This window comes from Plectropomus leopardus, chromosome 3, assembly GCF_008729295.1.
Source record: "Plectropomus leopardus isolate mb chromosome 3, YSFRI_Pleo_2.0, whole genome shotgun sequence".
Lineage (NCBI taxonomy): Eukaryota > Metazoa > Chordata > Actinopteri > Perciformes > Serranidae > Plectropomus > Plectropomus leopardus.
In genome coordinates, this window is record NC_056465.1 from 34,731,333 (window position 1) to 34,751,641 (window position 20,309).

At 37.2% G+C, this 20,309-nt stretch overlaps 1 protein-coding gene across 1 annotated transcript; it reads right to left on the reverse strand.

Annotated features, from left to right (window-relative positions):
* Positions 1-201: 201 nt before the first annotated feature.
* inpp5d (inositol polyphosphate-5-phosphatase D) lies at positions 202-20,051 on the reverse strand. The gene is made up of 27 exons (XM_042483692.1): positions 19,746-20,051; positions 19,154-19,217; positions 14,667-14,802; positions 14,420-14,570; positions 13,448-13,588; positions 13,275-13,365; positions 13,109-13,186; positions 12,644-12,721; positions 12,422-12,545; positions 10,940-11,046; positions 10,426-10,528; positions 10,145-10,341; positions 9,956-10,073; positions 9,762-9,858; positions 7,870-8,008; positions 7,441-7,549; positions 6,933-7,021; positions 6,044-6,125; positions 5,115-5,204; positions 4,920-5,030; positions 4,754-4,833; positions 4,581-4,668; positions 4,358-4,504; positions 2,911-2,974; positions 2,625-2,828; positions 1,299-1,735; positions 202-647 (listed from the first exon to the last, which is right to left on the reverse strand). The coding sequence occupies exons 1-27, from the start codon at positions 19,883-19,885 to the stop codon at positions 607-609; spliced, it is 3,306 nt and encodes a 1,101-aa protein (XP_042339626.1). The 5' UTR covers positions 19,886-20,051; the 3' UTR covers positions 202-606.
* Between the last annotated feature and the right edge of the window lie 258 nt (positions 20,052-20,309).

Here is a 20,309-nt window from a genome sequence, read left to right on the forward strand (position 1 = left end):
AGGATGTTTATCCTTTCAATTAATGTTCATTTAAGGTTAAATGCTGATTGCGTTATAACTGCACATTGTGAGGATGTCTTGGTGATGTTGAGAGGTGACACATCATACAATGTTATTTTTATCAAACGTTCCCACAATGTTACATGAGAACAAAGGAAGAACGTTTTTTAAAGTAATATTCAGAAAATGTTATTGAGGAATTACAGACTTTTTTTTAATGAAAATGTAATTTAATGTGATGTTAACATTAAAAAAAATCAAAAAGTCAATGTTTATAGAGATTGTTACAATAAATTTAAGAAGAACGTTCTGGGAACATAAAGAAAACTTGCTGCTGAAAACATTACCAAAACATTGCATTGGTTGCATTATATCATTTGAAGAATGTTTTTAGAACCAAAAATTGCTAAAGTTGAATGAGAGTGGTGTCGCTCTTCACATCTAACTCTCAGCATATGAAAAGGCTACATCCCCAAAATGCAAAACTCTTCCTTTAATACAAATGAAACACAAATGAGTGATACAGATCACAAGGGAGAGACTGTAGTTAAAATTTCCAAAAATGCAGAGCAGGAAGCTGTACAGTTGTGCTGATCATCACTCGTCTCACTTCACAGACCGGCCCATCTTGGGAACTTCAGGATGCACTAAAAAAAACAAAGACTTTGCATTATCATGTGTTTATATTTGTCGTAGGATGTCGTCTCTGATCCGGAAAAGCAAGCAAAAGTTGCAACAACAGTTGCCTCATGACATCCCAGTAATGAGACATGCATGTTATGATACGTGTCCGTCATTTCTTTGCTTCCTATTTATTGTCTATGTACGCAGCACAGTACTTCGACTGCGTCACGTTTGCTGCGTCTTTTTTGCATGAAACTGAAACTGAACTCTAGAAACTAAAAAAAAGAAAGAAAAATTCAGGAACTGAAGAGCTTCTTTCTCGCTTAAAATGTTTTCAGAAAGACATTTCAATTAAGTATTTTGATATGAGAGAGAAAATTTGGGCGCTGAAATCCAGGCGCAGACAGCCTACAAATAAAAGCAGCAGGCCTATCAAGCTCAATGCCAGGAAGAGACGTATTTATGTAGTTTTTTTATTTTATATTACTTTATATTATTTTATTTACTTTTGAAAATATAGTATAGATGTAATGCCGGTTTAAAACAGTATAAGAGTGTACTATTATAACTTTTCTGCAATATTCTGAAAAGAACAAAAACATAAATAATAGTAGATAAATAAATACATGTTGTGTAGTCTGAACCCGGCATAAGACTATCAGAGTTTTCCTTACTGTCTTTGTGAGTCTGAGGCTGTCCAGGTCTTGCTGGCGGTCTGAGTTTGCAGGGCAGTTCGGAGCTGTCTCTGTAGTCTCTGGGGTTCTGGGGCTCCGGGACGCCCGGCCGCGACTTGGAGGGCAAAGGGGGCCGGCTGTGCACCACGCCGCCTTCAGAGCGCGAGGGCATGACGGGTTTCTTGAGTACTGAGGAAAGGGAGGCGACGGGGCCGGGAGGCTGAGGTTTGGTCTCTGAGCAGGTGAAGGAGCGGTTTCGTGGCGTGGGCAGCGGGGGCCGATCGGGGTCTCCGTCTGCTGGTTTGGAGGATGTAAATTTGGGATCTGGAGGTGTGAGGAGGTCCTTCTGTAGGTGGTCCTGGTCCTTGCCCCGTGATTTTCCCATTGAACCATATAACGGATTGTCAAACATCTCAGACCCCTTCTCAATGTCAGCCCTGTGAAACAGCAGATCAGATTCAGTTTTTACTTTCTACTCGATCATCATCACACACACACACACACACACACACACACACACACACACACACACACACACACTTATAATTAATCAGTTAATTAAAGCACTAAAACTAAGAGCACTCATTAAAACTGGGAACTCAGGAAACACTACCATAAGTGAGGCAGGCTAACACCTAAAGATAAAAAGATAAATATTTTTTAAAATTCATACTTATACTACTGATAATAAATGAATAAAAAATACTCTAAATAGGAGATAAAAGGTAAATTGAAGGATAACAGCACAAAGTATAATAATAGATAAAAATGTAAAAATAATAAAATGATATACCATCTAGTAAAACAATAAAACAGACTAAAAAGAAATAAATAAATTATCAATAATAATAATAATAGGAAGAAAAAATATAAATAGGAGACAAAAGGTAAATGGAAGGATATAGCACAAAGGAAAGAAATTGATAAAAGTGTAAAAAAAAAATAATAATAATAAAATGATATACCATCTAGTAAAACAGACTAAAAAGAAATAAATACATTATCAATAATAATAATAATAATACTAATAATAATAATAAGAAGAAGACAAAATATAACAATAGATAAAAATGTAAAAAATAATAAAATTATATATCATCTAGTAAAACAGATTAAAATGTATAATTAAATAGTCAATAGATAAATAAATAAATAGGTAAATTTCAATTAAGAGCCAGACTAAAAAGGTAGGTCTTGAGTTTGCTGTTAAAAATATAAACCCCCTCTGCGGCCCTCAGGGCTTCAGGCAGCCTGGTACACAAACCTGGACCACAGTAATAAAAATATGCCTTAATGTGAATTTTGGTTGTAACTTTTGGGACTTACATGGGGTTCAAAGGTTTTCCTGTGGGACTGCGTGTGCTAACGTCATAACTGCTCTTCTTGATGTCTTTGCTTCCTTGTCCGGCGACTGGGAGATTTTTTGGTGGCATGCTGTAACTCCATCCTCTATCCGTCACGTTGCCACTTCTGAAGGACACGCCCATGTAACTGGGGTTAGAAATATCGTGAGCTTGAGTGACGGAAAACCTGCCAAACAGAAAACAGAAAATTTAACACCCAAGGGTCAAATATGAAGTATTTTGAAGTAACTTGAGGAAAAAAGTCTCACTTGTTTGGGTCTCCGCATTTGCCTTTTGAGGTGACAGTGTCGTCTCTTTCAACTTTGATGAAATCTGAAAGCAGAGAAAAAAAGGAATTAATGAAGAATTGAAATAAAAAGCCTTTTAAAGGAAAACTTCACCTGCCAAATGATAATTTGTATATCAAATACTCCCTGTGTTACGCTGAATTTATGAAGAAAACATTGTTATCTCGCATACCTCCACAGTGAACGAAGAATCCAAAAACTGAGAAAATTCTTGTTGAATTGAAGTCATATTGGTCCACATTTATTTTCAGCAAAATGATATCAAAATATTTGTTTACAAGCCATAACGCAAGTCTCATTTATCCAGTCGTATGCTCAGTACTTCACAAACTGACAACCAGTTTTGATCGGAAACTGAACTTCTTTACGTGTCTACGCTCTCTTCAAAGCCAGACTCCACTGACAAAAACAGAAATTTTATCTCGCTGAACGCAGGAGCTGCTGTCCCACCAGTGCCTCGATCAGTCAGTTTTTGTTATTGTCTGAATTTGATGAATCCAAATTAACCCTTTAAAACACCAAAAACACACAATGACACAAATAAATTAACTGATCGAGGCAGCGGTAGACCAGCAGCTCCTGTGTTCAGCGAGGTAAAATTACCACGTTTGTCAGTGGATTATAGGAGGATTATACTGCACGAGCTGTATGAGAATTTATGTTTGATATAGTTTTGCTATTGTTAAACACGGACCTCTATGACTTAAATTGATCAAGAATTTTCTCCATTTTTGGATTCTTCGTTCACTTTGGAGAGAAAAACAAAGTTTTTTTCATGCTTTTTTTAACTGTTCGGCTGCCCTTTTTACACAGAAGTTGTGCTGTAAAGTCCCTTCTTGACGTCGTTTTTGCCTTTTTACACAGAACCAAAAACATATGTGGCATCATGCCACTTCGGTGTATGATTTTAGACAGCATGCCGACATTGTGGAAACAAAAGAGATGTAACGTTTAACACAACAGTGTTGGCCTCTAGCGTGAACATTACATACGTGTCAGCAGCGCTTTCTAAACAAAAACAACAGCATAACTTGGCAATAACAATTATGTACCATCTTTATTATGTGCTTCTGATCTCATCCTCTGCTCAGAGGGTAAGAAGCCCCCGAATTTCATTGTTTGACCAATTTGTGGACACATAACGTCATCTTTTCTTCTTCTTTGAGTCTCCTGCAGTTGGTCGCACACAAAAAATGCTGTCAAAAGGTCACACTGGTCCTGCTCATCGTCCCGTCCTGCCGGTTGATTCTCTTTCATAGACACCTTTTTGTAGGAAAATGACGTGGGAGGTATTCCCGCCTCACGTTTTCTTCATGAATTCAACGTAATGAATGAATAACTGATAAACAAATGACTGTTTGGGGAATTAAATATTTCTTTAGTGTCCTGAGCTGATTTCCAGACTCACCGTATAACTTCTCAGTGGGTTTGCCCTCAGAGGTGTTTAGCTGGATGCCGCCTGTCAAAGTTCCCGTCTTCTCTCCGTGGTGAGTCAGCGTGATCTGAAACTCGGTGTAGCAGAACTGTGCAGCTCGCAGAGCAATGCAACCCTCACCTTTGGAAAACAAGACACCAGTAAGTACTGCTCAGCTCGGTGTATCGACATTACAAACTGTGTCTAAGTTCATTACCGTAAGACTCGTCGCTATCCGTCGACTTCACGCAGATGAGGATGTGCTGGTCCAAAAGGTACTCTGGGTCCGAGATGATCGGAGTGAGCTGGAAAGACAGAAAAGACCACAAATGATGACGACTTGTCAGAGATAACTCATCTTCAACACTGAAAGCTTCTTCCTAAATTTACCTCAACGTGGATGCCAAACCAAACTTTTATTGACCCATCCGAGTGCTCCGTGTTTTCTCCCTCTGAGGTCTTGACTGTTTCTGTAACATTTAGATAAATATTAGTTTTTATAAAATTTTAATGTAGAATCAAAAGTGACACTTTCAGTCAAACAGACGAAACGTACTCTCCAAGCAGCTGGAGTGGTACTCGATGAAGAACTTTGTCTTTGATTTCGTCAACAAGGTGGCCACGCAGTTCATGATCTGGATCCCACCCTGAGGCACACTGTTCGGATCTGAAAATAAAAGCAAAAATGACGACATCGGCTTTCAGAGCGGACAACATAAAGTCATCTGCAGTGAGTAGATGGGGTTCATACCTTGCTTGGAGACAAACTGTGAGGCGACTCCGACCTCGAACGAGGCGAATAACGGTGAGTGGTCACTTGTCATGATGTCGTTTGTGCACCCTGCAGGTTGGAAATTTCAGAGGAATGAGTCCGTCTCATTAAATATTGTTGAAGATGTACTCCAGCAAACCTTCAATAAATATATATACTGACTTTCAGTCCCTAGTTTGCTTTGCCTGAGAAAGGCGAGAACCTTTCAAACACCAAACCCTGAAGGGAGGTCTCTTTAGAGCTGCGGGGAGCGTTAAACAAGTGCTTTCACAGGTTAAGTCTTGCTCATGACAAATAAACTGATCTTCATGTGTGAGCCCCTTTAAAACCAAACAAACATGCTAAAACCCCACTTCACAGGTGCATATTTTCCATCATTTCTTAATAATTTCTTTGGAAGTTTCCAGGGACAAAAGGGTACTAATTACAGGGAGAAATAAAATGTTGCTTGAAAGAAAAGCTCTCTGTAAACCTGAATAAATGTACGTATTTTAATTGAAAATGTATCTTCCATATTTGTTGAGCTGAAGACTTTCATACTTTTTCTCCTCCAATGGCACGCGTAATACTTCAACATGCATGTCAATAATTTTGTTTATGTCGTGATTGGCTGTCAATGCAAACAGCCTTCCTAGGAAACCATAGAAAACTAAAGGACACTTAAAGAGCACAGACTTTAGCCAAGGCCAAATGTCCTATTTCGTAAAGTTAACGAAAGTGAAAAATAATTTGTGTTCCCGTCCTGTGATTTGGATCTGGTCCAAAATTTCATCGGTTCTACACCTGTACGTTAAGTTTCATGAAATTTCTAAACAGTAGATTTTCTGTGACCTGTGAAGTAATTATTAAGAAATTATGGACGTTGTCAAATAAAGCAAAACCAAAAATGCTCATTTTGAGTTACTCACCATATGCTTGGCAGACAACATGAACCAGAGGATAGGACTTCCGCAGGACACGATCACACCATGAGGGCAAATTGTATTTTGTCTGTAGAGTTTAAGTCACACATAAATACTGAATACAACAGTTTTCACAAAGCAGGCTTCACAGCAGTTAAACTTTTGTAACCTGGGAAAATTGGCTTGATTTCTGCTTTTTAAAAACACAGGAAGAAAGCAGTGAGCAACAAAAGTAGAAATGGCCCAAAAATTAACAAGAAATTAGTATAGTAGTATGTTATGATAATTATAAATATAGTTTTTCCTAAGCTGTTTTTTTTTTCTCCAGAAATTTTCTCTACCTTTTTATGAATATTTTTTCAAAGTCTACTAACTTTCTTTTGCAATCTGTGGAATATTTCTTACCAAGTTGCTCATCACCCTTTTTTCCTATATCTTGAAAAAAACATGAATAAATAATTACAACAATTTTCACAGGGTCCAAAGCGTTAAATCCTGGTAAAGGGCATGTGAATGCAGCACAAGAAAAGTGTGTCGCTCCACGTTTAAAAGGCGGAAAGCATTCAAAAGAAGCTGGCCGGTTATGAATCAGAGGCCATGTTATTTCTTTTGTAGAAACATAATCAATCAGTCTTGTTGATATGGATCAATAAAGAGATCGGAATTCATGAGTTTTTGTCAAAAAGTGGAAATTTTAAATTGATTTTTCGGTCTCTGTAGATTAGTTGTATCATATTTTCTATGAGCCACAACAAATCTTCACGTGGACTTCTTAACCGAGATGACTTAAAGTAAAACCCATGTTTCGAATATTCAGTGCTGTCGTTGTTTTTTTCTGGATTTTGGGGCCTGACAGGAGCCGAACAGGTGAGAGACTGACTGAGTACAAGCTTACCCCCGTGGCCTTGGCCTTTGTGTAGGCATACTTCTCACGTGTGTCTCTTTCAAAGCGATACGTGGGTGCAAACGTGATTTCCTCTTCATCTATAATCAAAATGAATTACTATAAGGAAGACTTGTTTTTTTATGCATGCTAACAATAAATGAATGCACCGAGTTAATATAGAAAAACACATGCATCAAAAGCGAGGATGATCAATGAATATTCTATTGCAAAGATTTATTTTTATTAACTGATGCTTAAATTACAGCACAACTGCAGCTCCAGAAATGTGTCAGGTTTCCATTCGTGCATTTAAAAATATTTTTTTTTAAAGCAAAAGTGAAAAGATACTTATCAAAAACAAAATAAAAGGAGCAATAAAATAAAAGAAGGGATAAAATGAAATAAAATAAAATAAAATAAAAATGAAATGAAATAAAAAAAATAATAACTATGAAGATACTATTTCTCAAATATATATATACAGAAAAAAAAAAGTATGATCAATGAATATTCTCACCGAAATGCAAGAAGACCTTCCCATCGTTCCTCTCCATGTTGAGCTGGTCTTTGCTCAGGAGTTCCTGGTACTGCTGCTGTTTGATCTTTGTCACAATGTGCTCAGCTTCCTGTGAAGGGAAACAGTGCAAAGTGGTGACTTTTCCTGCCTAAAAGTACTCGCAGCTGAGAGCTCAGACACCTGACAATCAGCACGCTCTTCAACGCACCGCTCACTGAAATACCGCTGGATCTCTGAGGCAGATGTCATGACAAGACACATTTCATAAAATCAGACACAGCTTGTGAATTTGAGAATCTGCATGTTGTTTTTTAGCAAGATTTACAACAAAAGAAGCTCAATTAATTTGGTTGCAAGTCCACGCAGCATCTTATATCATATTGCATTTGCTTTTGTCTTATTTCTACACAGCAAACTGCAACAACTTACTGTAGACGGGAATTCGACTCGGTAGTTCAAATCACCGAGCCAGAAGAGGTGAGTGAACTGATGTGTGATGTCAAACGGATTGAGCTTCTTATCTCCCAGATTCAGAAATCGCAGGATGCTAAAGTAGTTTTGATTGCGTCTGCAAACACAAATTATTGCATGAACATCAATAATGTGACACAATAACGACAGAGGTTCTTTAGCAAAACATTGATAAATAAATTAAAGTTAAATCCAAAAATTATGTGGACATTTCCTGAATTGAGATCAAACTAGAAAATAACACATTGATGGAATTTTTCTTGATTGGTAGTTGAACAAAACGTGAAATTTTTTGGACTGTATTGTAGCAAAAACTATACTTACATGCATAAATGAACTTACATAACTTAAAATCTTACTGGTAGTTAATTTTGTATTTTTATATACAGTAAAGATCCTATCTTTATCTTTTTTTTAAAGAATAGAATATCTAAAAACATGCAGAGGAGGCGCTGGTGGAGATATGGTGCCCCAAAACTGACAAAGTAGTCACTAAAACAACAAATATCAATGAATAATATTGTTGCTTAAGTAAGTCGGCTGGAGTGTAAAATTAAACAACAGAAAGCATTTTTTTCATATTAATTATGCGGCAAAGAAGTGCCTCTTTCTGTGGCGAAAACTGGCGGCCAATTTATACAGTAAAATATGCAAACTATCCTCAAACTCAGCAGATCTTTTTACTGAAATAATTATTATCATATTTTTGACAGTATGTGTGTTTCTTAATTAATGAGCGCCCACATGAGCATTTATAGGAATTGTCATTGAGATTTGGCAGCTTGACAGGAAAATGTTTAGAGAGATTTTAGTGTTGAACTGAAATTGAAACTGTGAAGAGGTGGGTATGAAAATGGCATTGTGAAAAGTGAAAGGTTCAGGCCAGGGTCAGGGTACTTTATATGCATCCATAGGTAGATTTGGTTTGCAGTATAAAGTGCAAAAGCATCCATTCAGTCAGATGCCACAGACAACATACAGAATAAAAACATGACGAGAAGATAAAAAGATAAAACATAAAAAGAAGATTACACAAATTAAAGTGCTCCAGTGCTAAATCAGAATATTAAATATATAATAAATACCAATAAAACATTGAATTTAAATAAAAACAATCTAAAAACTGTAAATAAATAAATCATAAATACAGGCTCTTATGCAATGTGTAATTTCATGCAATCTTCCTGCAGCTTGTTCACCACTTTGATGGCAGCTGTTTTTATATGAGTTTTACACCTCGGGACTCAAAACCTCTTTCCAGAGGGGAGAAGCTGAAAGTCAATGTACAAAGAGTGAAATTCATCATTTAAAATGGCATTAGCGATCCGCTGTAAGCTTCTGGTGTACAGGAATGCCGAGTTCACTGATCTGCTTATTTAACCATTTCACAGTCTGATTTAAAGACTTTTTGTTCTTTACAGAGAGACGTCCAAACCATAACAACAAGAAAAAAGATAAGAAAAGGGTGTCAATGTGATGTCATTACTGTTGTCATATTTTATTGCATTTAATCTTTTATTTTCTAAAACTTTTTTTTGGTGATCTGCCTGTTTTATTTACTTTTATTCCTCTTACTTGCTTCATTTTTGTTGACCTTTTGTATTTGTATCTTGCTCTGGCCTTTTTGTTTGACTGTTACAGACTTTCCTCTGTTAGGGAATAATAAAGAGTTCATGTTCTGCTTTGAATGGCAAAGCACTTTGTTAAACAACTGTTTTTAAAGGTGCTACATAAATAAAGTTATTTTTATCATTATAATAACACATATCAATAGGTAATGTTTCCAGCATTTGTATTTACAGTATTTATTTGTACTATTTGAACTTGGCTTTGTTAAAAGTGTTGCTCACCTGAGTTTCTTCTCACTTCCAGAGGTCAGGTGACTGTTGACGAAGCCAAACGACGTACCGTTGAACATGAACGACACTCCCACCGCTCCCTTGTTTCCTAAAAAACAAACGTCAAGTGATGACGGGTGATTGTTCGTTGAACTTTTATCATCATCAGGTTACTAAACGGCTGGTGGAGAGGTGGAACTGCTTACCCAGAGTGTTGGCGATTCCCGTCTTCACGCTGTCTGAAAAAACGTGGGAGATCCTGTTTTCGTGCTCGGGCTTGGCGAGGACCACGATCCGGATGTTCCACAGAGTGTGGATCGCCACCTGGACGTCAGAAGGAGATGCATCAGCTTCATTCAGTTGTAATTTTCGGTCACTTTGTCAGCGTCACTCACTTGTTTGAAGCTGATGTTTGTGATTTTCCTCAGGACGCCTTTCACCGTGTCGGCCCACTCCCGCTCGCCCAGAGGGTCCTCCTGAGTCCCGATGACGTAGAAATCATGCGGGATGTGATCCGCCGTGTCGTCTCGTGTCTTCCCCTGACCCTTACACTGAAACCAGGAGTCGATGTTGTGGGGCGGACTGGCATTTCCTGCAGGTTTATAGAGAAGTATTTTACTGTGTAGCTTCAATATCAGTCATAAATTCCAATTTATTGAGATGTTCGCATTGTTACCCATATTCCAGGTGCCAACAAACACTGTGATCATGTCAGGCTCCGGCTTTTCAGAGTGTTTGTTCTTCATTTGTTGGAGAAGTTGGCAAAAACCTTCCCTTTTCTGGTGGGACATTTAAAAGAACGTCATTTCTGACACATTTAAACGTATATGCACCTCATGAGCTAACACCAGACTGAAAACTTAAAGCCCCTAAAAACACATTTTCTCAGTGGGCTGCTACATGAACACACTATTTTCTGTTTAAACAGCTATTGGTTATTTCTTTTAAGATTTCTGTATTTCTGTTTTTGCATGTATGAAATTTGGTGGGAGAATTAGGAAAAAGGTGATGTCACTAATTCCTTGGTTGGGATTTAGTAATATTTTAAACACAATATTTTGATAGTTGTGGATTTAATGCTAATTAAATCTCCACTAATGTCATGTCTGATTAATAAATAGTTAACGTTGATTCCAGGAAACTGGTTTCGGCTAAATCAGGACCAAGCTAATCAGTCAGCTGTTTGTTACCTTTGTGTCGTCAAACACAAACTCTTTACGTAAAATCTTCTCTTTCTCCGTCTCCGCCACGATGACAAGTTTGGCGTGCATTTTCTGGGATTTTACCAACTGCAGGACTGAAAAATAATCACAATACTTTTATCAAAATGAGCCTTAGTGATGGTTTAATGCAGTCGTTAAAAAATATAAAGGGTCAACCGCACCAAATGCAATAACTATAATAACTAAACATCTATAACTCATGTAGATGGCAGAGTCTTCACCACGAATATAAAGATGACAGTAGCAAACGATATTGTTAATATGTTTTTCAGAACAATTTGATAAATGATATAAAACACTGATATCATTCAAATTTACAGGGCATCACGTTAACATAGCATATGACACGAAAAAAAACTCACACCAGTTTGATAACAAAAAAAAAAATCTGGGATACAATCTGGCTCACCCTTCAATGTTTAGCGTTTTGTTATTATTCTGTGCATCATACAGCACAATAAGGTCGAAATATCCACTTTCCTGAGCTGCCAAAACAGCTGGAGCATGCAGCACGCTTCACGCCCCGTTTACAGAACTTTATTGTTCATCAGTGTGGATCAAACATTTGATCATCATCATTTGACGAAGTAGCCATAACGTGCAATTTCAACTTCCGGGCCCGTCACATGATGCCATGTACGGCGGCCCTGAAATACAAAACACAACAACATAAGAAAACACAACCGCAAACCAGAAAACACATTTTTACAGTTGCGTTTTCTTATTTGCGGTTATGTTTTCTTATTTACGGTTGTGTTTTCATATTTACGGTTATGTTTTCTGATTTGCGGTTGTGTTTTGTGCTTTGTGTTTTGTGATTTGTCGTTGTATTTTGCACTTTAGGGCCACCATACCATTGGGCCCAAAAAGACTTTTTCCCATAGACGTACATTGTAAAAGAGACGACATATCAGTCTGATAACATTTTGAAAGTCTAGAACAGCCTCACAATTAAATCATTTTTTACTCATTCAAGTTAGTGAAGGGTTAAAGTTAGCCACTCAGCCAGCAAAAGTCTCTCGTGCCCCAGTGCATTGTGGGATCAACAATGCGGCTTCCATAGAAATGAATTGAAAACGCTGTATCCAGTTCTCTTCATATATCCATGGTATTAAGGCACAATGGCACATTGGACTACATGCTAACTATAGCAAGCCAACATGCTCACGATGAGTTCATTCAGATGTTTAGCTGGTCACATTTTGATTTAGCATGTTAGCAGCTAATGCTAATTGGAGTAAAAGACAGATCGAAAAGTTAAGGGGTCATTAAAGTTTTTATAACTCATCCCGAGGGAGTCATGAATGTTTGTACCTAAATGTTCGTCAATCCATCCAATAGTTGCCAAGAAATTTCACTAAAAAACAAAACTGTGAACTTCATGTATTCAGAGAATCAAGGCTAAAAAAACATAAAGAAATGAGATTACAGAGCGATGTGATTTCTTACTTTTGTTGTGAACAAAGAATTTGTCATCAGGCCCATCTTTCGACTTCTTTAAGTAGAGCTTCCCACTTTCAACATCCACTTTCAGGAACATCTTTGTGGAAATACCCAGAGATTCTTGCTTGACCTGCAAGTGAAAGAGGAAACGAGTCAAATACACCACAAACCCTCCAGACATTTTACATCCTTTTGCTTTGTAAAACAGTAACTACTTTAGAGAAGCACCTCAAATGTAACGAGCGGTATGAGAGATTTCCTGTGACCTCCGTCGTGTCCAACAGACTCAAGCAGAGAACTTTTCGCCTGGAAATAAAGAGAAAGAATAAAGACGTCGTTCATCATCTGTAACTTACATCAGTTCTTTGTCTTTTTTAGTCAGGTCATTTCTTTAAATTTGCTGTTTTCAGGTAGGGCTGGGTGACATGGGAAAAAAAAAGTTGAGAAGAAGTACAAACTTACTAAAAATATGCATACACCCAAATACCCAAAATTAAATATCCACAATTTTACATTAATATTTACAGAAAAAAAGAGGAAAAAATAAATATTAAGTAACCAGATGAATAAACAGGGCCCCCTGTAAACACCTGGGTTTTATTCATTATTTTAAACATGCCTTCTTTCCCTGTTTTTGGAAGAAATCAAGCCAATTAGCTCAGGTTTCAAAGGGTTAATGAACAAGCCCTTTACCTTATCTTCTATAGAGTAGAGCAGTTTTGTCAGTCGCTCAAGCCGATAGGACACACATTGACCTGAATCGCCAGAAATCTGAAAATAAAGGAAACAATACACAATAATAAGGGATTTGTATTTGTGCGAGTTTATAATGCTGCTAAGGATAAACGGCAGTACTCACATGTTTTGGAAACTGTCCAATCCCCGGAGAGAGCTGCTGGTCCAACGCTCTGTGAAAGACCTCCAGAACCGGCAGGATGCGGGAAATTTCACTGTCTCACAAAAAAAAGGTCAGATGGTGTTTAAATCAGCCCGATGCATTATAGTCTAAAGAATAAATTCTGGTAATTGTACCTGTTCAGATTCTTGCAGATTGACACTGTTAGCTTCTTGAGGCCGGGGAGGTGAGGGTAACCGTACTGGACTTGCTCAGCGTCGGAGCAGATTGAGGTCCTGAAGTATTCCTGGATCGCCATTTGATGCTCCTCTGATATTCTGGAAATATAAAACACAGAGAAAACTGTTGTCTCATTATTGAAAGCAAAGTCACTGCGTAGGAATAATCGCACTGTACACACTTTTCTGCCTGTGTATTACGTGACGGCCTGTAACTGTCTGAGAGACGGTTTTATTGATGTTTATTTTATACGTTTCAGATAAGAACTAATGATAAATTAAAAGGTCATTAAACCATGTTGGTTTGAAGTATAACCTCACATTCACTCCCTAATTGTCAACCCAGCGAGCAATTTTTGGTTCCAAAAACGTTCTGAGAATGGTACAGCGCAATGTTTTAGTAATGTTTTCTTTTAGTTCCCAGAACGTTCTTCTTATATTTAGGGAAACAACCTCTATGAACATAAAAAAAATGTTTAAAAAGTTGTTTTTTTTAACACATTACATTTTCATTAAAAATGTGTAATCTCAGGCCTTAATAACATGTTTTGAATGTTGCTTTGCAAACGTTCTTCCTATGTTCTCATGTAACATTTTGGGAACATTTCATAAAAAAGAACATTTTATGAGCTGTCACACCTCAACATCACCAAAACATCCTCAGAGTGTTGCAGTTATAACGTCACGTCTTAGTGAGTGTTTAACTTTAAAGGAACATTATTTGGAGTCATAAACATCCCTAAAACGTTCTTTGAACATTAGATTAAAATGTTTTTCTTTAAAACATTATTGAAGCGTGAAGGAAACGTTAACCGGTGTTGTGAGAACGTTCTCTGCTCGCTGGGATGTTTTGCTGAGCCAGTGACTATCAGAAACTTTGCAAGAGAAATGATCTGTGGTGCTAATTTTAAGAGTTAAAAGTGAGCGTACGAGGACAGGTCCATGTGCTGCAGCCTCGTCAGGTAGGTCTCTGACAGGGACTTGCAGGGCTGCTCAGAGGACGGTCTCACAGGGTCGCTGTCCTTCACGTCGTTGGCTAGGAAGTTCCTGGGTGGAAGCTGCGGTGGAAGATTATTGGATTCTGCAGGACAAAGACAAAAAGGACATTTAGGAATTTTAAAAGTCTTTGACAGGGACATTTTGACATCACTGTGCAGCTGAGGTGAAGTTGTTTGACCTGGCTCCTCGTCTGCCTCCTCCTCCCTCTGGACGGGGTACTGCAGGTGTGTGACCAGACCCATGTTGGGGCTGTAATACGCCTCCACCAGCTCCGGCAGCATAGAGAAGAACCTGATGGGAACTCCTTCAGATGCCTGAAGAGCAGACGACCGCAGACATATGATAACAATAATAATATTAATAAAAACAATAATGATAATGATAATAATAATAATAATAATGATGATGATGATGATGATGATGATGATGATGATGATATGATGATGATGATAAATAATAATAATAATAATAATAATAATAATAATAATAATAATAAACTTTATTTATGGAGCATTTTAGCTCAAAGTGCCTCACAATAAAAATGCAACACACACATACACAAAGAAGACAACAACATAAGACAATTAAAGGGCAGGTGGTGACATAAAAGATAGTAAAGTCAAAGTAAAAAGCACAGAGACAAGTAAGAATAGCAAAAAATACTAGAATTGATAAAAAATAATTAAAAGCCAGACTAAATAAATAGGTTGTCAGCTGTTGTTTAAAAATGTTCACAACTTCTCTTGTAGTTCTTGGAAGGGTATTGCATCATTTTTGAGCACAGTTAACAGAAGCTGCGCTGCCTATTTTCCTGTATGTATAACTGTGTGTATTTTAAAAGCAGCAGAAGCTCTGAGAGCTCTTTGAGGATTATAGACCGACAGAGAGTCTGCAATGTCGACCTTTCCCAAACCACTAAGAGCTTCAAAAACAAGTGGAGTGTGGCTAAAACCGGGGTAATGTGCGACCTCTTCCTTGTTGTGGTTAAATTTCTGGCGGCACAATTCTGAATAAATTGAAGTTTCTCAACTGACTGTTTCGAAAGGCCAGTAAAAAAAGCATTGCAATGATCTAATCGACTCGAAATAAAAGCATGGATACATTTTTCAGCATCTTGATAGGATAGGAACGACCGTACTTTTGCAATGTTTCTTAGGTGAAAAAAGTGGTTTTGTCTTTCTGTGTGAGGTAAAACTTAATTCTGGGTCCAGAATAATGGTACTCAGACCTCAGCCAAACTGAAATGTCATGTGGTGTTGTTTTCGGAAAGACTTTTGTTTTTTGTTACCAGACCAGGTGACATAATCTCTCAGCCTTACTTCCCATGTGAGGTCAGATATGTCTACTTGCACCGTCTGTGGCTTCCTCCATCAGAGTACAGCTGCAGTCAAGTCATCAGCTACGTTAGTTCAGCAGCTTTGCACAGCTGTTTAAAGAGTTGCAAAAGATTTAACTGGTTTTTGACACATTAGTCCCTTTATTCAGTTTTTCTCTCATCTCAAACACAATTGTTGGACCCATGTTATAGCAAAGCAGCTCTGATTTCAAGCCTTTTTTTAAGTTCTGTTCTGAAAATTAGAGTTACTGCCATTACAGCTTAAGTGATCCAGCTCTGGCCTCAACATGAGAACTGTCACCATCACTGCTATCACTGTAACTTTGCATCATAGTGAGCTGGAATAAAAAGGTGCCATTAATTTAACACTTAAAAACCTGGACTGATCACTTGTGCTGCATTTGGACACATTTCACAAGCTATTGAATACTTTTAACCTTAAGCAAATTGGTTTGATTTTATGAAAAATGTCAAACAACTTGCAATAATTTTCCAGGTTTTTGTGTTGGTGGGTGTTTTTTGTGTTGTTGTTTTGTTTTACTTTTCTATTTATCCATTTATTTATTTATTGCTGCATATTTCTGGCTTTACATGCGGCCCATTTGAGCAGGAAACAGGTCAAATTTGCCTAATATTTACAATAAGTCAATCATGAGTACCTGCAATAAACAGAAAGTGACAATGCTGTTTAATTATTACTCTAGTTGGACAAAATATAACATGCTGGTACTTCATTCTAATGAGTATCACCCTAATTCAAGTTCCAGTACTCTGCATATTTTACCAAAAAAAACACGTTTGTGCAGTTATTGCATAAAAATGTATTCATCCTTGTCCACCTTTGTCATGGTAATTGTGCATGTTCCCACATAGTTTCATGTTCTTAATCTTTAACTCTATGCTGATGATACTGTATTATATCTGCATATATAATAACTCACAAGCAGCAGCTGCTTTCACTTCCTCCAGGTGGATGTACGGTAATTATCTAATTACCAAAGGTAACAAGAGAACGATATCAAGCCTAAAAAGTACCTCCTGATCTGCAAAATAAAGTCCCCTTTGCTTTTTATTGTTCCCAAAAATGTCACTGCAATTTCCTTATTTGCTGTCTCATTTAAAAGTCTTCCTTGTGCCTCAGAGTTACTCATTACCTTTTCCCCCCATGTTTTCAAAATAAATAAAACCAAGTTCAGATTTTTAAATACTTGTGATAGACATCTAAACGTAGCACAAAAAAAGTGACTCCAAATGCAAAAACACACATTCTAAAATAAATGCCAATAAATAGCAGAGCCTGGGTCTGATGAAGTCATTTGAGACATGAGAGCTCTTTTCATCAGAAAGTGGGCTGGATTTTTCATGGCAGATTTGTTATTGCACCTCATACAGGAAGTTTAACACATTGAGAGACTTTGTTTTTGTCAGCCAAGTGTGGCTGTTTATTGATTTGTCATCCAGAGTAATACTAAAAACACAAGAGCTCAATGTTAAATTTGATTTTAAAGTTGTCTCAGCTCAGTTTTGACGGAAATGTGATTGATTCAAGAGCAAGACTAAGAGCCTAAAGACATGCTCGTGGCTCTGTGAGGCTGCACCTCTGACAGTCTGTGTTTTTTAGCTAAATACTAATGTCAGCATGTTTGCAATGTTAATAAGCTGATGATGAGCAGTTTTTTGTTTTACCTTTTTTATTTGCAAATCAAATTAAGGGCAAAAATTAACATGTGCTTACACTAAACACAAAGTCAGCTGAGGGCAACGGGAATGTAAACAGCTTTTGGTCGAAATCAAAAGTGTGGAACAAAGCGAAATTTTTATGTGATGATGGTGTTAGATGATTGCAATTCATCCTCTGGGGGCCATGAATGTCTGTCAATAATTTCACGTAATTCCTCCCAAAAGTTGTTGAGTAGTTTTAGTCTAAATCAGAGTACTGGACAGACTGAGTGTGTAATTGGTAGACTTAAGCATGGTTGAAAATGTTGCATACCAGCAGTTAGTTTTGTTTATGGAGAGATATAGCACTTAAATACGGTGACCGAAAAATGATAAATGTGATAAAATGGCCCAAACATTTCCATCTGTAGAAATGTGCTGCAGTTTCAGAAACAAAATCCAAGATGAATACACAATGTCATCGTGCTGCAAAAGCAAAAAAAAAGTGCAGCAGAAAGCCAAACACATTTGAGAGGTGGTGAATTTGTGCTGGATGACGCCTTTGATTTGCATAAAGTGGTCTGACCTCAACTTCATGCAAATATGGAGCGGACGCCCTGTCTCCTGAAACGCAGCACTGCACTACCAGAATGCATTGCAGGGCTGCTTACAAAGACAATAAATTGGGAAATGTGGACATGTATCATTAGCTAGTTAATAGCAACCCCTCTAAAGGTCTAGAGAACTTTTGTTGATTATATTGTATCTGCAGCGCTTTTCTGTTGCATTTGTTTTCAGTTGTTTGCAGGTTTTTGACTATGCAGAATTTCTCTATATGCAGCATGTTCACTGTATGCATTGTTTTTTTTTATTGTATTTGCTGTTTTAATTGGCATTGCCTCTGAAGCTGCAGCATGTTTCTTTTGTTTTGGTTGTTTTGTTTTATCGGCCTCCAAACTTTATCTTCATATATGCTTTAACACTTTAAAATATGGAGCAACATCCCTTTTGTTGTGCTGCTATCAGACGCCTTGCACAAGTAATTAAACCTTTGAACTTTGGTGCAATTTCTTGCAAAAATGTGGTAAAAAAAAAGACAACCTGAAAAGAAACGTTCCATAAATTGCAAGAAAATAGTATATTTAAAACAATATTTAAAAAAAAAAAAAAAAAAAAAAAAGCTACAGGGAAAAAAAGAAAAAAGTCAGGAAAAAAATATATTTATAATTATCCAACTTGAGTATTTAAATTTATGTTACAGAATTCTCTGAACATTTTAAGCTCCTTTTCAGAGTTTTTTTTTTGTTTGCCTTGTTTTCCCTCTTTGTTTTTAATGAATTTTCAGGTAATCTTCTTGTACTTTTGACTAATTTCTTGCTAATTTGGGAATTTAGAAAATATTTTTTAAAAATCCAGGCAATAATTGTCAACAGACAATGTTGTTGTTTTTTTTATTCTTTTTTTCACCAATTTTCTGGTGATTTTCTTGTACCTTTTCTTGCTAGTTTTTTGCTCATTTATTCCGTCACAGTTCATTTCCTTTTTCCAATGCTTTGGAAAGAAATCAAGAAAATTTTCTCAGGTTTAAAATAAACCAAGAATTCCACAACCACAGAAATCAATCTGACTTTGGACCTAAAATAATTATTTGTGTCAAACTGTCAACCCACCTGGACAGAGAGCCTCTTATCCTCACTCGGCAGGATTCTGTACGTGTACACACAGTTCTGGTATCTGTAAATAAAATAATGAAGTGTCTGTTACTGGAGAAAGACACGTACAGTGCGCAGGGTAAAAAAGCATGCTGGCTGGTGTATTCTGCGTGTTCGATATGCACCCTTTTTTAAGCTTTTTAAATGACGGTTCCCTTAAAAAATGATACGAGCTGCAGAGGGCAAAGGGTGTTGCTTTGTGGCAGCTCAGGATGCAAATAAAAGGGAACTAGTCTTGCACTACAGTGTGTGTGTGAAAAAAAGTCATATAATACATTCACTTACAGCAGAGGACTTTTTAACTTTTAATAATGTTATATTATTTTATCAAACATGCCCAAATGATGATTAGTGATTTTTTGTTGAGCAAAATGCGAAAAACAATTAATACAACAGCCATGTCATGTTTTTTTTCCATTTCGTAGGATTATACACAGCTTAAATTGCGTGATATGAAAGTTTTTTGAACAAGGAACAAGAATCACTCAATGAAATTGCATCAAAATAAACTGTCAGTGCAATAGTTGGAAAACAAGTGATGTTAACTTACAAAACACAGAGGGCATACGCTCCCTGTATGGACTCACTGGCCCGGATAAGGAAGCTTCCATCTCTTGCAGCTTTGGAAAGTAGATCCTCAGCTTTGGACCGAGTTATATTACCATGGCACCAAGGTTGGTAACTTGGCATCCTGTTTCTCACCCCAGGAGTCAACTCAAGAGTTTTGCATCTGCACTCAAACTAAATCCAGCAAACTAAAAGTAGACTCAGTTTTTCTTTCTGGCTATTTTCATTTTTTATGGTGCGCACCTTAAAAGTCTTTTCTTTCACTTGTTCATCCTCTGCCTCCGAAAGTTGTAAAAGGAAGCTGCTACGAGCTCGGGTATGAACTTCCTCATTTGAGAAGTTAAGGAGGAGGGCCTCCGCTCTGCCTGTTACAATGTCAGATCCACAGAGCTGTAAATGGAAATGCGGACTTTCATTCGCTGAAATCTTTATCACATTACTTTAATCATTAACCAGCATTCCCTCTTTTAGCTTCTGTGCACCTGTTTGTTAATGTGCAGAAAAAAGTGAAGCTGTTTGTAAAAGCCTAAGTTGAAACAACTGAAAA

Coding starts and splice junctions, on each gene's coding strand:
- inpp5d (XM_042483692.1), bottom strand. CDS start 19,885: ATGCCAAGTTACCAACCTTGGTGCCATGGTAATATAACTCGGTCCAAA. Junction 13,366..13,447: donor ATCTGCAAGAATCTGAACAG/GTACAATTACCA, acceptor TTTGTGAGACAG/TGAAATTTCCCGCATCCTGC. Junction 4,834..4,919: donor CCACTCCAGCTGCTTGGAGA/GTACGTTTCGTC, acceptor TAAATGTTACAG/AAACAGTCAAGACCTCAGAG.